Here is a 16,829-nt window from a genome sequence, read left to right as displayed (position 1 = left end):
TTATATATAGCCACTAAATCATAAAGCTCAGAAATCATGCATGAAGTTCATTAAATCTCCAAATGAATAACACTTTCCCACTTTGTCTACATATGATTGTGGATACCATGTTATAGGTAGCCTTCCACCTGCATCACAAACCTTCACTTTAGTCCTATAAAGATAATAGTGTCACCAGTTACATATTTGAAAGTATTTTGTCACCTATAGGTCCTCCAAAGACATTAATTATTACAAGAATCACAGGCCCCTTGGATACATTTGCAACTTCACTCACTAAAACTTGTTGCTGTCCTGTAAGAAGAATGTTAACTCTGTCGAGACTATCTGCCTCTATGGCTAGACTCGCACCGACTATAATCATCGTTGCGTCTGCAGACACCACAGTCTTGGTCGCATCACCTACTTGGGCATTGGCATATTGCACATCAGGACAGCCAGAAGCATAGGTTGTAGGAACAAAGGCTGTTAATTAAGCCTCACAAGCGAAGAGAGTGTTTATAGGATTTGAACTCATGATATTTAACCTTATCGTTTTGACGAGGCTCACACTCTTGAAGTTAAATGAACGGATGTTTTATATTATTCGAAAACCAAAACTAATGCAAATAATACAATGTTACAATACATTGGAAAATCAGCATTTGCCAATGAGTATGTAAGTATATAGTCTTGTGATATATTTTTACCTGCCAGAATGGAATATGGATTTGGCTGCAGCTTCTTCAGGAGTGTTGGTATAGTGGTGATCCTTGAAAAACACTGCAACTGAGTCAATCAGAAACTATATATCTGCATTCCAATATAAAATACCTGTTTAATTTTCTACTGGATAGATAGGATATCACTTCATGTACCCTTTCATTCTCATTAGTCAAACAATATAAAGTTAATCTATATTTAATTCTTATATATATATATATATAAAGTGATAGAAAGATATTAACAACACAACACACAGTTGTTATTCATGAATGGTGGGGACAGTGTGCAAGCGTGCGTCTTTGACCCATGTCGTAGACTACTTAGTACTTTCTCTTCTCTCTCTTCTTTTGATTTATTAATTAATCTCACTTTCACTTTTTATACTAATCACACTTCATATAATAAAACACGCGATAACCATAATAGTGTATAATTATAGTTAAATTATAGTAAAACAGAATAACTAGAACAGAAAAGGTGAAACATATCTTCTAACAAAGTATCTGCAACATTCATTGACTTGGTTCCTCTCTTTCTCTCTCTTCACTTCCTCAAACCTATTCCCTGCATTTTCACCCATACCCATCTCAGATTTTAAGCTCCAGATTCCATATTAACAACATAAACAGTTAAAAGCAGATAACTTGAAGCTAACCAGAAACTGATTTCACCCTATCATCAAATTCACTGTGATTTGTGTTGCTCAACGAGGTCAAAATGCTACTTTTTTTGAAGGGCACCGTGTAGATCGAGTAATATCATAAGGGGTATTTGAATTAGAGAATAAAGTCAATTGCTTTATGAATGGTTATGAAGGTTGTGGTACTGTGTTGTAGGTGGATAGTGTGAGGGAACATGGAGAGAGTGGCTTCATCTATTATAGGTTCCTTTCTTGTTTGGGCAATTTTGGTGCTTAAGATTTCTGCCAATGCGGAAGGTGAGTGGTGATGACCCTTTTGTCTTTATTCTATGAGCTTTTAAATGACATGGGTTAGGAAAATTAACTCTATTATGCTCTTATTCTTTTTGTCCTTATTTGATCTACTTGCTTCTCTAGCTATAGTATTTTTTGTTAGTGGAACTTGATCATAGAAATTAAGGGTTTTAATGATCATAGTATTTTTTGTTAGTGTTCAATCCTTAGTTTTGGGAGTAGCTTTTGCAACATTACCCTTCTTTTTATTGTTACTTGGTCATGTCTTGGATTGCCTAATAGAACTGGAGAAGTTAGTAATAGATTTGGAGTAGCTTTTGTAATATTTCAACTCAATGCTTCTCTAGCTTTTACACCTATAAGCTAATCTCACTGAACAATTCCAATTTAATTATCTAGTTTTCGGCTTTCAGCTCCTAGCTTATATACTTCCAACTTGGTAGTTATGCCAAACAGAGTCTAAATGTTAATGCTTGTTTGGTCCCCTACTCTGTACAATTTAATATTGAGGACATTTGCACCTGAACATTGCTTCTCTCTGTCTAATACAGGTGATGCCTTGAACGCATTGAAGAGCAACTTGCTTGATCCTAACGATGTTCTTCAAAGCTGGGATGCTACCCTTGTCAATCCCTGCACTTGGTTTCATGTTACATGCAATAGTGACAATAGTGTGACCCGTGTGTAAGTTATTATGTGCTTTTTACTGATAGTTTTATGGTTGTTTGTCCACATAGTGAAATATTTATTTGTTTTCCGTCAGTGATCTTGGAAATGCAGACCTTTCGGGTCAACTGGTTCCACAACTTGGTCAGATCTCAAATTTACAGTACTTGTAAGTTATAAACCAGTTATGATATTGTTGAGTAAATTCGAATCTTTTCATGACAGATTATGCTTAACTCTATTTACCCATCATCACTCTTGTATATTGTTTTTATTGCTTACTTTGAATTAACTTATGTTCTGCCACCTTTAAATTATTTGTTGCAATCTTTTTTCTTGTACGAATCTAGATAATTTTTTTCTTTTCGATGTCAGGGAACTCTATAGCAATAATATAACTGGAAAAATCCCAGACGAGATTGGGAATTTGACAAACTTGGTGAGCTTGGATCTTTACTTGAACAAGTTAACTGGTCCCATACCAAATACATTGGGCAAGCTTGGAAAACTGCGTTTCCTGTATGACATGCTTCTCTTTTTATGATATCTGTGATCTGCATAACTTATTTAATTCTGTTTCAATTTGTTTCTTCCTCTAACATTTCATCATGCATATTTTTTCATCTGCAACATAACCATTACATTTCCAATAGTGCCTGCAATATACATGAACATGTATATACCTATAGAAAAATATAATACCCATTTTTACTACTTCTACTGCTGTTGTTATTATTATTTGATGTAATAATGTGAGTTTGTGCATAATCACATGAAATCGATGATGATTGAATGCTGAGATTGGTCGTTCTAGTTAAAAATAAAAATATAAGGTTGTTGACCAGGTTTGGTAGGGTTGGGCTTCTAGTACTCTACTATGAGCCTGATAATATTCTGAAGGATTGAAGCCCCACTTGTTTGTGTGGTCTTTTCCCTGCAAAACCATTTACATGGAAAGGAGTTTTAATGTGAATGTCTGGTGGTAAGGGTTTAATATATTTTTCTGGCGGTAAGGAGTTTGTCTGAAGGATTGTATCAGTCATTCCTAGAGTTTAATATATTTTTCAATTTTGACGAATTCACTTTGAGAAGTACAACTTTGGTTATGTACCCGCTGTCCTAACTTAAGATAGCAGAATAACTATTATAAGGGTTTTGTTAACATCAACTCTTAGAGCCGAGGATAAGAATACAAAAGTAGAAAGTTTGTATTACACCGGAAACACAAGTTCAGTAAATACTCTCGAACCTTTTCACTTTTGTATACTTATCCTCAGCCCTAAGAAGTGAGAACTGATGTTAACAAAACCATTATAATATTAATCAACTCATACTATTGGATAATCATTTCCTATCATGTCTTATTACTCTACTCTATCAATAGTTTGTTGCATGCAAAGTAATTCATTCGCCCCCCTAAAATAGGCGTCTCAATAACAACAGCTTGTCAGGAGGCATTCCGGTGTCTTTGACAACCATTTCTTCCCTGCAAGTTCTGTGAGTAGTACTGCTTCTATATTTAGATTTTCCATGAGTACGTAAATGAACATTCATATTTACGGTAGTGCCATATTTTTATGGGTGTAACCTGACATCATGGTCATTGTGGAATCTAGTGATCTCTCAAACAACCAGCTTAAAGGGTTAATACCAGTGACTGGTTCATTTTCACTATTTACTCCCATAAGGTTGGTGCAGATAACTTTGTTCATATATATGGCTGTTGTTAAGATAACATCAAAATTATACTAATCTATGTGTTTCATTTTATAGTTATTCAAATAATCCCGGATTGATAGCACCAAAAAATACACCATCTGCTCCACTTTCTCCACCGGCAGCAACGTCTTCAGGTTCGTTTATCTGTTTTGTTGTTGGTAGTGATTTTACATTGACAAAACATGACTTGGCCTACAAGCTTAGGTTGAGAATATAACTTCAGCATGTCCTGTAGCCGTATAGCGTGAGAATCTACTAGGCTTGAAATGTGAGCAAATTTATGCTTACAACTATCCTGTGTGCAGGTAATAGTGCTACTGGTGCTATTGCTGGAGGAGTTGCTGCTGGTGCTGCCCTGTTGTTTGCAGCCCCTGCAATCGCACTTGCATATTGGCGCAGAAGGAAACCTCAGGATCACTTCTTTGACGTTCCTGGTTAGTTTAATAACAGAACAAACCATATACATACTGATAAATGTTGTATACTATAACTATTACTCATTTTTCTATCTTTTGCTGGCAGCTGAGGAGGACCCTGAAGTTCACCTTGGTCAGCTCAAAAGGTTTTCTCTGCGTGAGCTGCAAGTTGCTACCGATAACTTCACTAACAAAAACGTTCTTGGTAGAGGTGGATTTGGAAAGGTTTATAAAGGACGCTTAGCTGATGGCTCTCTTGTAGCAGTAAAAAGACTTAAGGAGGAACGTACACAGGGTGGGGAGCTGCAATTTCAAACAGAGGTTGAAATGATCAGCATGGCGGTGCATCGTAATTTGCTTCGCCTCAATGGTTTTTGCATGACACCTACTGAACGGTTGCTTGTGTATCCTTTCATGGCTAATGGAAGTGTAGCATCATGTTTACGAGGTATCCTTGTTCGTTTACTCTGCATTCGAACTGTTTTTAGTCATAATTTACTTGGTTTTGTCGTGTATAAAACTTTTCTCTGGTACATTGTTTTCTGGTAGAAATGTTGGTGTTAGTTTAATGTCAAAATTGTTCCTTGTTTATTTGATTTATTATTGAAGAAATTACAACTATCTATCTCATAGATGTTATCCAGAAATTTATAAATAGATCAAATGCAAATGAATGCTCTTGCTGTTGAACTTCACTACTCGGAAATGTGTTTATGTATATTGATTGTGCTGTAGAGCGTTTTGATGGTAGACCACCACTCGATTGGCCAATAAGGAAACGTATTGCGCTGGGTTCTGCTAGGGGGCTTGGTTATTTGCATGAACATTGTGACCCTAAGATTATTCATCGTGATGTCAAAGCTGCAAATATATTGTTGGATGAGGAATTTGAAGCAGTTGTTGGGGATTTTGGTTTAGCAAGACTTATGGATTACAAGGATACTCATGTTACTACTGCAGTACGTGGTACAATTGGGCATATAGCACCAGAGTACCTCTCAACCGGAAAGTCTTCAGAGAAGACTGATGTTTTTGGATATGGTGTGATGCTTCTTGAACTAATAACTGGACAGAGGGCTTTCGATCTAGCTCGTCTTGCCAATGATGACGATGTCATGTTGCTGGATTGGGTAGGTATTTCAGTTTACTCAATTTGTCCTTATCACTTGAACAACTTTTCCAACCATAGAATCTGTTATTCATTTTGAATCCAGGTTAAAGGACTTCTGAAAGACAAGAAGTTGGAAACACTGGTAGATGCAGATTTACAGGGAAATTATGATGATGATGAGGTAGAGCAGTTAATCCAAGTGGCCTTACTATGCACACAAGGCTCCCCCACGGAAAGACCGAAGATGTCTGAGGTTGTCAGAATGCTAGAAGGCGACGGTTTGGCCGAAAAATGGGAACAATGGCAGAAAGAGGAGATGTTCCGACAAGATTTTAACCACCTTCATTACTCTAATGCAAATTGGATAGTAGACTCAACTTCAGATATCCAACCAGATGAACTATCAGGTCCTAGATGATAAGTGAAGAACACAGAAACACAATCCTGCCCCTGATTTGTGCATATGATATGATTTTATTATCCCTTTTTTGAAATTATCTTCATGTTTAATGAAATTACATGGCCCATTGATCATGTTGTTAGTATTAAAAGAGAAGAAATTTGTAGTTTGTGTTGGGTTGTGAAGTTGCAAGATGAAAGTATAGGCCACAAGTGAAAGTAGTACCCATCACTTCTGTCATTTGTATGTATGAGAAATTAGTACAGAGACCATTATGGAAATAAATGCAATTCTATTATCATAGTGGATTCCCATCTTGTCTTATACAAATCAAACTTCCCAAGTTAACTACAATGTAAAATGATGGACCTATTTATAATTGGAAAGCCTTCAACCACGTTGCCCATTTTTATCGGGGCATGAGAAGAGTAAAGACTACAAGTGAGAAATCATAAACCAAAATCTTAAAGTAAAAGTTTTATTAAAAGGGTTAACCCGCATAAATAATTTCTCATAGCAGTAATTTACTTATGTAATACACCTTTCACTCATGTTCTAATTATTACAGATAATTAGTGCTTATGTAATCAGTGTTCATATCCTTGAGGAACAAGCTAGGCAACATAATTATCTTCTAACCAATACTTTTATGTAAGACTCAATATTTGTAACAATGTTCTGCATCACTAATTTTAACTTTTTAACCACTTCTCTACATTAACTGATCCTTTTCACCACCCATCCTTTTCAAACTAGTGCAGTTTTCCCACTATGTATTGCCTAATGCTCATGGTTACTCACTATACCCTTTTTGCATATCTTGTAACAATGGCTCTTCTGGTTCTTGACCTTACCCTATATGTATATATGTGGTGTAGGGTACCAATGAGGTTCTTGTTTGCATTTGTTTAAAAGTAGTTGCTATAAATATCCATGAGATGATGACATTTAATAAGATGACAATATATGAATGATTTAAAATACCTTTACACAATGTGTATTCAAATTAAATCCAACTAGGACTTTTACATCTGTGCATTTTTAATTCAGTCAAACTAGAAAGTAGAAACCCATGTTCAATCTGATTTTCACCCTAATGGATAAACCCACTTCTCAAAGGATTGTCAATTTTGAAGCAGTAACAAGTGAAAGGGACATGATTTTTGGACTAGTTAGGATCATAGGTATATGCATAATAGATAAAATGCCAAAATGATTCTACACTGCCATTGAACCCAATGCTAGCTAAGTCATAATGACAACATGTCTCTCTCCCATTCTTCTATAGTAACTTTCTCCAACTTAGAAAAACAAGCATTAGCATTAGCATTACCATAAGAATATTGTATCTTCACACACAAAGTTCACTAGTGATGAGCCTGAAAACCAGTAACAGGAAAATGAGGAGTGGTGGTTTCATGTGCCACTCTCAAGCATCAGCAGCAGTGTGCATGAGTACCCTGGATCCTCGTTCCGTGGTTGTACCTAGGACTAGGAGACATAACAGAAGTGTTTTTGTTGATGATACCAGGTTCATCAACTATGCCAACTACTCCAAACTTGTTGATAAGAAATGTGTCTCTGTCTCTGCTTCAAAGATCAAGAAGAAAAGCCATGATCAAGTGAGTGAATCAAGGGAACTTCAGAAAACACCAACAGAAAATGTCTTTCAGGTTAGATAAGTTTTTAGACACATTTAGAGAAGCATGTAACATTTTACTATGAACACTTTTTCTTTTTTGTGTTTCTCTATCACATTTATAGAGTTTCATAAACTTTCATTTTTATATATATAGTATAATCTTTGATTCTCACCTTTCTCCTTCTACAACACCGGTTAAAATCCATGCTGTTTGTAAATGGTGTTTCTCTTGATGCAGTTAATGAAGGAATACAATAATGCCATTTAGTTCATGCAACTATGTTAAATGTCAGTGTTGTTGTTGGCTTTTCTGCTATAATTCAAATGACTACTTTCTTTTAGGCTTCATTGATTACTTAAAAATCAAATTTGGATGCAATGGGTTGAACTATAGTAGTTGAAGAGAACCCTTCAAAGGAACCAAGAAGGAGCTCAATTTGTTTTTCCTCATATTATTTTTGTCATTTGCATAGGTTTCAAGACATATCACATGCTTTTATCAGTTGATACTGTCCCATGCATATTCCATATAGAAAGCATTATGAATTGATGATTATGTCCTTTCATGTAACCGGTTATTTTATTCGACAAAAAAATTGGTATTACTTGAGACAAATCCTTTTGGTTTTGTCCTACATAAAGATGTACTTATTGTTTTCTACCTTTCTTCCAAGGAGTTTAATTATGCTTAACTAATGTATCAGATATGCAGCTAAGTGCCTTAGAGTCATATTTGAACATAGTATGATTTTGAATTGTCTTGAAATCTGATACTAAAAGTGCACATGACAGAACATTTGCAAAAAATATTTGTTCAAATGGGAAAAAAGGTTATACTCAAATTTTACTTTTACTAAGCTTGAAGAGGTTATGTAATGCAGGTGGTTGTGATGCGCGTTGCTATTCATTGTCAAGGATGTGCTGATAAGGTGAAAAAGCATTTGTCTAAGATGGAAGGTAATCATCAAAACTAATAGTATTCAATGAACAAGAAAGGCTCATTTGTTTTCAAGATACAATAAGTAACTACTGTTGTATATTCAAATATGTGAATTAATTTGTAGTAACATGTTGTTAAACTTACAACAACAGGAGTTACATCATTCAGTATAGATGTAGAGTCCAAGAGGGTGACAGTGATGGGGCACATTTCTCCAGTAGTAGTTCTTGAGAGCATTTCAAAGGTAAAAAGGGCAGAGTTATGGAACTGTTAAAGCAGTGAAAAGAGTGAAGTACCTTTAATGTTAACAGTGGTGATGCAGAGCCAGAATCTACAGTTTTAGATATTTGTATTTACCTTTGCATGTGGAAACTTGTTAATGTGAACATGTGATGGTGGACTTGTGGTCCTTCTATAACAAAATTGGGATGAGTATTTATAGAAATATGTTAATGTGACTTGGTTTTGATGCTGATCTTTATTCACAACTTAATCATATTTTTGATCTTTATTCAAGAAACTACTAATGAAAATTTCTATACAAGTAGACAAGTTTTCTCATCAAGGACAATCTTATTTATTGGTTGCATAGTTTTAAACATTGTGATTGATATATCATGCATCAAGGTATATAAATAGCTTGCAAGTAACAATTCATAGTTTCCAATAGAGAATCTCTAAATTAATAGAAATGAAGTAAAGGTGGTTGGGTTATTCACAACAATATAATTTTGCTACAGTCATCTACCATGGAAAGATCAAAACCATTACATGAAGATGTTTTGACCAAAGAAAATGTATTGTTGGTGAACTAAAGGTTCATTAGTTCTACCATTTAATGTTCATATTTTGTGCTCTGATTTTAGTACCCCATGATCCCTTTTTTTGTGGCCTTCTCTTCAGCTGAATCACTTGCTGTTGCCACCTACATCTCCAACTCTCATATTCATCACCAACACTTGTTTGGCTTCTCAAACCCAACAACAACTCAGAGTCATACTCAGCTCTAAGCCTTGGATTGGACAAGGTGTTGTAAGCTGCATTGAGTTTCACAAACATCTTTGTTGATTCTTCTTTCTTGGAAACATCATGACACACATCAGGGTGGTACCTTAGTGCCATTGACCTATAAGATCTCTTTATGTCATCCATGGTTGCACTTTTGGGACACAAAGAGAGCATGTTGTAGAAGTTGTTGGCATCAGCATGAGTTGTGGCTCTGCATGAAACAGAGAAATGCATAGAAAGAGGTTTTTGGTGTTTGTTATTTGAGAGTGGATGGAAATGAAGTTGGTTGGAAATGCTATGGCTTGAGCTTAAGGATAGAATGTTCATTCTTATCATTATTTGCTTCTCTGTGTTAGACAGTATATGATGTGTTCACGGTACACACAAACATATATATATTAGTTTTTTTGGTTTCCCACGGGTATCCTCACACTGGAGGTATTTTTGTCCGAGTTTGAAATATCTATAGCTATATGGGGCTAACTCTCCCAGCAAGTATTTTTTCCATCCACAAGACTTGAACCCGAGACTTTAAGGGGAATCCAAATATGTACCATTTAAACCAACAAGTAGTTGGTCTATCGTATTAGTTTAGATTAAGGAAAGTATAGTTCAAATTTCCAACGAAATGGATATTGATGGTATTGAATTATTGAAAGAGTACGTGTTTTGGTCATGGTTTGCATCCTTCTATATCTGGTATCTAGGCAAAACTACGGCTAATTGCATGGATTGAAGATAACCAATCAGTGCCGCAGAAAAACAAAGAAAATATTATATGTAATTATACTTGTATCCTTATATTTATTATGAGCCAATATACCTTGTGGGTATAAGAAACACTATTTTTGTAAAATTGCACTATATTGGTAATAAACTAAAAGGTTATACCAAAAGTATAATTAAGTAATCAATCTACACCTTTTAGTATAAATTTTCCGGATTAGTGACATGAAGTAGGATTAAGGTAACCAAGAGCTTAGTTAAGGTGGTGCACTCTATCTAACACAAAGAAAGAATCAATCTAGATGTTGTGACGTATGGCAGAGAATAATATAGATAATGTGTTTGTGCAATTGTGTGTAACATTTGATTAAGGTATCTAAAGGGTTTGGGTGATGAGTTGTTTAGTGATCCCAAGTTGAATTCCCATTGTGCCTAAGTCTTTCAGTCAACCATGTTTTCTTATTATTAGTGGGACAGATTCCTAATTTAAATATATTGCTGTTTTGTTATATTTCAATTCAAGACTTACGCTCAAACATTCACATCCATATCCAATTATTAATACCCACATGCTTTCTACACAAGTTGCAATATATTAATATCAATAAAATAATCATATTAACTACACTCCTTAATTCTCATTAAATAATACAAAAGGGAATTTGTAAGTGTTTAACTTTAGTTTTTTTAAATTGATTTTCACTTTTTGTATCTCTTAATTAATGCTGAGAGGGAGAAGGGAATTTGTTTTGAAAAAGCTTACTTCAAATCTTTGAATAGCAAGGGATAGAGATACCCTTAATGAGATTAGGATTGTGTGGAAAATAATGCTACATATATACTAATACATACACTTACCTTATATTTACATTATTTGTTTCTTTATACACATTTTTTATTTTCTGTTGTGCATTTTCTTTAGACTAGTTATACTCAAACAGAACCACTTATAGAACCAGAAAAGATTGATGATGTCTTGAACTTATGGACATAAATAATTACCCAATAGGTGAAAATTTCAATAGGGGGGTTGTAATTGTTTCAGTATCATGATAAATTTACAAATTGTTTGTACTATTTACACATGAAACATGGATTGATAACTATCTAGTTTGAACAAATGACACAATAACAGTTATATCATCAAGCTTGCCACCAGTATATCCCACATACCCCACAGCTTGGGCTGCATCAGAAAAAGGACTTCTTGTGAGTGATGATTTTCCAACCTCTTGTGCTCTCATGCCCAAGATTTCAGCAATTTCCTGCAAGTATCAACATAAGCATAAGCTACATAATGGTCTAAACTTGATGCTGATCATGATTTTAACATGGGATTTTTGCAACAGAAAATGTAATAAGTTAGCAATAGGATAAAGAAGACTTTGAAAATATTATGTATTTGAGTTCCACAACAAACAAAGGTAATAAACTTTTGTTTTACTCAAAAGGCCATGATCTTGAAATCCCGGAAAAAGAATATTCGTTTGCGGAGTAAAGCTACAAATATCTACCATTTCTAGACCTTATTAGATGGGAGTTTTGTGCACTAGGCCGTCCTCTTTTATATGATATTTTACATTTTATATAATGTGGAGAAGAAAAGGCATCAAATAGTGAAATTTTCACCACCCATTACATGTAAGCATTAGAAAGATAGACAGACCCAAAATGCAAAAACAAATGCAGAGGCAATCAACCTGAGGACTCAAGCCAGCTTGTACTGATTTTGATATAATTGATGCTATTTCTTGCTCATAAAGATTGTCAAAAAGGCCATTTGTGGCAATTATAATCACATCGCCGTCATTTAGATCGATCTTGTACCCCTGAAACACATTTTACCTTGAGTTGATATCATATTAAATCAAATGTATCCAACTTAATCTTCAAGTTTAAAATCCTCCTTTGCCACTTCTAAACTTTTGAGCCTCACCATTCAAATGAAGCATTACCAAAAGCTAATGGGTATAGTAGAAACAAAATTAATAAACTTTCCGATTATTTCACATATTAGGTAAAAGGGACAAAAAGTTTCAAGGTAGATCACATACCTTGATAATTTCTGAGGGGTCTTCACCTTTAACTATTTGTAAGGGAAAATTGAATTCGTGAAACATGGGAGTTGATTTTTTAAAGATGGAACCATCACTTATTACGACAAATCCAGTGTTCCCAACATTGGCTGCATGGAGGGCCTGCAAATATATTGCTAGAGATGATTCACATGATGTACAATGGATTTTTCTTCTTCTCATGAACAACTCCTCACTCATGCATTATAAGTCTAACAGATGCAACAATGTGGGGTAGTTTATACAAAGTGGCATTATCAATTGAATAAATAACTCAGACTTCCCTCAATACTTTTTTGCCATCACTTAGTTCAGATGCTCACTTATTCTGTTCTAATTTAAACCACTTAGTTAAAAAGTTAACCGTTCACCTGTCCATCAAAATGTGCAACCAAAACTGCAGACGACCCTGAAGACTGTGTTTCAGCAGCACATCTGATGAGAACTTCTGCAGGTTTTATTGTTGAACTGTTCTCATGATTCGACACAATATTTTCACACTTTTCCATGAGTTCCCTGATATAAAGTCCAGTATTACTCCCTGCAAAATTTCTCGGGTGTATAAGTATAGATCAAAACCGAGAAAGATGGAATATGGCAAGATGTGGGAAGCATGTGGTGGATGCGGACATACAGCAGTGAGCACAAATTAGACACTTCAGAGACTTCAAAATATTGTAGAAAGGATACCTTCAAGTGACCACTGACCAACTCCATCAGCCACACCTAGCCAGTTTTGGCGAGAAATAAAATATGCATCCTCTCGACCTATCAATGCCTGGAAGTTATTATTAGTTGGTGGGGTGTATTTACCGTCTTCCAGTCAGAATTTAAGTCAAATGTCATGTACATTATCATACTTATTTGTATACACATGCAATAGACCTATCAAAGTCCTAGACTACAAAGATTTGCAAATTGTTAGCAGTACTTCTAGATCTGAGTACATAGTGCATTTGGGCAAGCTTCAACTGCTAATAACACAAATCCGATCTCCTGTGAGGAAAATATCTAAGTTTGTTACTCCCCTTCAAGTTTCAGTACCTTCCATTTGTATTAAGCCCTAGCAATATTTACAAAGCGTAACTTGAATCATACATTTTTTCTTTTCTAATTTGATTTAGCATTATGATACTAATTTGAGTTAGCATGCTCCATTCATATCCCTATTGACTGAGCAGAAAGAGTCGAGATATTAATCTCTGGAAGGTACCTTAGAGGGGTGAGGCAAGCAAGCAGCACCAGTAATTAGGAATAGCTCTGTTCTTGAACTTTTTTCCCTGTGTACATACAAGTAGCCAACACAAATAATCATGAAGGTGTTATTTCCAAATTTCAAGAAGTTTGCCAAGCATCAAACCTAGAAACTTGCATCTGTATTGGTTTATACTTTTGAATATCAGTACAACATGATGAGTGATGACCACTGGGGACTATTGTGTTCCATTCATTGCTAACAGAAATATAATAGTTGTACCATGTAAAACACTCGACATTCATTGAAAATCATCATTGCTTTATCACTGAATTGTGAACTCTACATGCTATGAAATGTTCATTTTCAGGGGGAAAGGAGATAATTTTCAACAGTGGGAACACATTTCACTAATTATGTATGCTGCATTACGGAGCATGAAAAGAATGAGCGAACATGAATTAGAATACAGAAAAGATAAAAGATAATTGGCATACTCTTGACTAGCTGTCTCAACTGAATATGTCTCGGGTGCAGGAGGACATGATAGGCTTTCATAATCACTTCTTTCGTCATTGTCAATATCTATTTTGTTTTCCAAATCTGAGGACGGCACCAAATCATGCAACTAAACACAAAATTAACAGAGAAATAAGGTCATTAAGTTGGATAGCTAAACACTATCAAAGAAAACCACACACACAATAAATTTTAGCCTCTGTAAGGGAAGGGAATAAGACAAACCACAACCAACGATCTGATCCGACTTGCACCGTTTAAGTCATCCACAATAGGGAAAGTTATTTCTTCTTCATTTGCGACTTGTTCGGACTCTAACGAAGTGGATACTGACATCAATTCAGCATCAACACTACCAGTCAGGTTGCTTGTTACTCCATGTTTACCGTGCCCCTTGTCAGCTGTAGAGAGATGAGCAACTTCAATGTTAGCCTTCTACCTGACAATCATAAAATTAACTATTAAAAACTTCAACGGATAGTGTTGACTAAAAAGACACCAAATAAGCCACGTTATCACCTTCTTTATCCTCAACTTCCCCGGAAGCGCCACTAATTAGATCAGAAAACATATTTGACTCTGAAGCAACTGTTGAAACGACATCTTCTTCCTGTCTATCACCTTCACAAAATTCCTCAGACACACTTGGGACATCATTATCCTCAACAGCAACATCTTTACTTAAATTTCCATGTTCACCATCAGACACACTTGGCACATCTTTACCCTCGGCAGCAACATTTTCACTTGAAATGTCGATTTGACTGCCCTCCACTTTATCCAATTTCAAACGTCTGTCAATCTCTTGTGAATCAATGACCACGGTTTTCACAGAGTCTTTATCAATAACAAAACTTTCCATTTCAGAATTTTCCGGAGATGCACTCGGGACATCATCACCATCAGCAGCAGTGTCTTCACTCAGAATACCTTGTTTACTGTCTTTCACTGAACCCAACTCCAAATGTCTGTCAATTTCTTGTGAATCATTGATCACATTTGTTGTAGAGACATCATCAGGAACAAAGTTTTCCTTTTCAGAATCTTCCTCACACACACTAGGGACATCATTACCCTCAGCAGCAACATCTTCACTTACTACTCCTTGTTGACCATCATCTACTGAATCCAACTTCAAATGTCCATCAATTTCTTGTGAGACACTTATCACAATGGTTGCAGAGTCATTATCAAGAACAAAATTTTCCTCCGATACACTCAGGGCATCATTACCCTCAACAGCAACACCTTCACTTAAAACTCCATGTTGACCATCTTTTACTATATCCAACTTCAAATGTCCCTCATTTTTTTGTGAATCATTAATGATAGTTGTCATAGAATCATTATCAATAACAACATTATCGTTTCCAGAATCTGCCTCAGATACACTCAGGATATCCTTACCCTCAGCAGCAACACCTTCACTTAAAACTCCATGTTGACCATCTTTTACTGAATCCAACTTCAAATGTCCACCATTTTTTTCTGAATCATTGATGATACTTGTCATAGAATCATTATCAATAACAACACTTTCGTTTTCAGAATCTGCCTCAGATACACTCAGGATATCGTTACCCTCAGCAGCAACATCTTCATTTAAATTTCCATGTTGAACATCCTCATCTGGATTCAACTTCAAATGCCTATCAACTTTTTGTGAATCGTTGATCACATTTGTCTCGGATTCAGTATCATTAACAACACTTCCACTTTCATTCACAGAACGCTGAAGATTTTGATCAGCATCACCAACAACTGCAACTGAATAAGATTCAATTCCCTCCCCGGAATTATGATCGACCTCAGTGTTCAATGTTTCCACACCTTCACTCAACAAAGCACTAACACCAGCTTTGTCTTCTTCATGAACATCTTCACAGGCAAGTTTCTGTCGGTCCAATTCAGCTAACTTTTCTCTAATCTCAGTAGCATTTCCGAACCGGAATACAACACTACCATCAGAACACACTGCCAAAGTAACCATAAGTTCAAGTAAATTGGACAATTTAGCAAAACCAATAAAAAATAGAGAACTAAAAACAGTAACACGAATTGGGAAAAAAAATCCCAGTAACTAAAAATGAAAATTAACATAAACCAACAAAACAAAATGGAAAAAAGTTAGAGTCTTTGAGAGTTAAGACAGCATACCAGTTGAAGAGAGAACATCAAAATCTTCAGTATCAGAGTTTGGGGAAGAACTTGATGGTGAAATGGAATTAACATGCATTCTAAATCTCAACCATTGTCTAGGAAGTGGAATTGGGGTAGAAATTCGAAGCCTTTGTGAAGGTTTTGAAGGGAAATTATGGGATGGAAACAAAAGAGAATGAAATGTAGTGTGGAAGAGATCAGCCATTTAATAAAGTTTTGTTTTTTATTATTTATCTAAGGCATGGATCTGGATTTATGAATTGGACTAGAAATATGAAGTATGAGAAGTGAAGAGTGATGATGAAGATGAAAGGAAGGGAATGCAGATAAGAGAGAGAGAAAAAGTGAGATACTTCATACTTCAATGTTCTCCACCATATATTCAATCAATTACAAACAAGATGGGACCCATCTGATCGTAAGGTTAAATGTTCAATTACTCTTACTACTTGTTAGGAGGGGTAATACAAAAAAAAAGTAAAGAATACTTTTGGTAGTACAAAAAAATCAATTAAATGATTATATGATGTAAGTAATAATCCAAAAAAAAAAAGGAAAGGAAATTATCTTGCATTAAAAAATTTAAGCACTTTATTATTTTGTTAACTTTGGT

The 16,829-nt window shown here is 35.3% G+C and overlaps 4 protein-coding genes across 10 annotated transcripts; 2 read left to right on the top strand and 2 right to left on the bottom strand.

Annotated features, from left to right (window-relative positions):
• LOC109345680 (BRASSINOSTEROID INSENSITIVE 1-associated receptor kinase 1-like) lies at nucleotides 1,171–6,252 on the top strand. Of its 2 annotated transcripts, XM_019584825.1 has the most exons (11): nucleotides 1,171–1,642; nucleotides 2,191–2,323; nucleotides 2,403–2,474; nucleotides 2,681–2,824; nucleotides 3,731–3,802; nucleotides 3,922–3,993; nucleotides 4,079–4,158; nucleotides 4,330–4,458; nucleotides 4,547–4,888; nucleotides 5,176–5,570; nucleotides 5,655–6,252. In XM_019584825.1, the coding sequence occupies exons 1-11, from the start codon at nucleotides 1,561–1,563 to the stop codon at nucleotides 5,967–5,969; spliced, it is 1,836 nt and encodes a 611-aa protein (XP_019440370.1). In that variant the 5' UTR covers nucleotides 1,171–1,560; the 3' UTR covers nucleotides 5,970–6,252. The 2 variants fall into 2 exon arrangements, with proteins under 2 accessions (XP_019440370.1, XP_019440371.1); XM_019584826.1 differs by lacking the exon at nucleotides 3,731–3,802.
• Nucleotides 7,103–9,008, top strand: LOC109345684 (protein SODIUM POTASSIUM ROOT DEFECTIVE 1-like). 2 transcript variants are annotated; one of them, XM_019584831.1, is made up of 3 exons: nucleotides 7,103–7,624; nucleotides 8,475–8,514; nucleotides 8,662–9,008. In XM_019584831.1, exons 1-3 carry the CDS (start codon nucleotides 7,325–7,327, stop codon nucleotides 8,805–8,807), a joined length of 486 nt encoding a protein of 161 aa, XP_019440376.1. In that variant the 5' UTR covers nucleotides 7,103–7,324; the 3' UTR covers nucleotides 8,808–9,008. The 2 variants fall into 2 exon arrangements, with proteins under 2 accessions (XP_019440376.1, XP_019440375.1); XM_019584830.1 differs by having other exon boundaries at nucleotides 7,104–7,624; nucleotides 8,475–8,550; nucleotides 8,686–9,008.
• Nucleotides 9,216–9,887, bottom strand: LOC109344830 (DPH4 homolog). Its single transcript, XM_019583574.1, has one exon. It carries the CDS (start codon nucleotides 9,875–9,877, stop codon nucleotides 9,362–9,364), a length of 516 nt encoding a protein of 171 aa, XP_019439119.1. The 5' UTR covers nucleotides 9,878–9,887; the 3' UTR covers nucleotides 9,216–9,361.
• On the bottom strand, nucleotides 10,572–16,572 carry LOC109345679 (probable protein phosphatase 2C 62). 5 transcript variants are annotated; one of them, XR_002107434.1, is made up of 11 exons: nucleotides 16,214–16,571; nucleotides 14,576–16,030; nucleotides 14,282–14,457; nucleotides 14,035–14,165; nucleotides 13,556–13,622; nucleotides 13,033–13,120; nucleotides 12,714–12,883; nucleotides 12,322–12,465; nucleotides 11,968–12,096; nucleotides 11,301–11,532; nucleotides 10,572–10,627 (listed from the first exon to the last, which is right to left on the bottom strand). XR_002107434.1 is itself a non-coding variant. In XM_019584822.1 (11 exons), exons 1-11 carry the CDS (start codon nucleotides 16,419–16,421, stop codon nucleotides 11,371–11,373), a joined length of 2,652 nt encoding a protein of 883 aa, XP_019440367.1. In that variant the 5' UTR covers nucleotides 16,422–16,572; the 3' UTR covers nucleotides 11,263–11,370. The 5 variants fall into 5 exon arrangements, 4 of the variants coding, with proteins under 4 accessions (XP_019440367.1, XP_019440369.1, XP_019440365.1 ...); XM_019584822.1 differs by lacking the exon at nucleotides 10,572–10,627 and having other exon boundaries at nucleotides 11,263–11,532; nucleotides 14,576–14,677; nucleotides 14,756–16,030; nucleotides 16,214–16,572; XM_019584824.1 differs by lacking the exon at nucleotides 10,572–10,627 and having other exon boundaries at nucleotides 11,263–11,532; nucleotides 14,576–15,304; nucleotides 15,479–16,030.

This window comes from Lupinus angustifolius, chromosome LG04, assembly GCF_001865875.1.
Source record: "Lupinus angustifolius cultivar Tanjil chromosome LG04, LupAngTanjil_v1.0, whole genome shotgun sequence".
In the NCBI taxonomy this organism is placed as follows: domain Eukaryota; kingdom Viridiplantae; phylum Streptophyta; class Magnoliopsida; order Fabales; family Fabaceae; genus Lupinus; species Lupinus angustifolius.
This window is presented reverse-complemented; position numbering and strand designations above follow the sequence as displayed.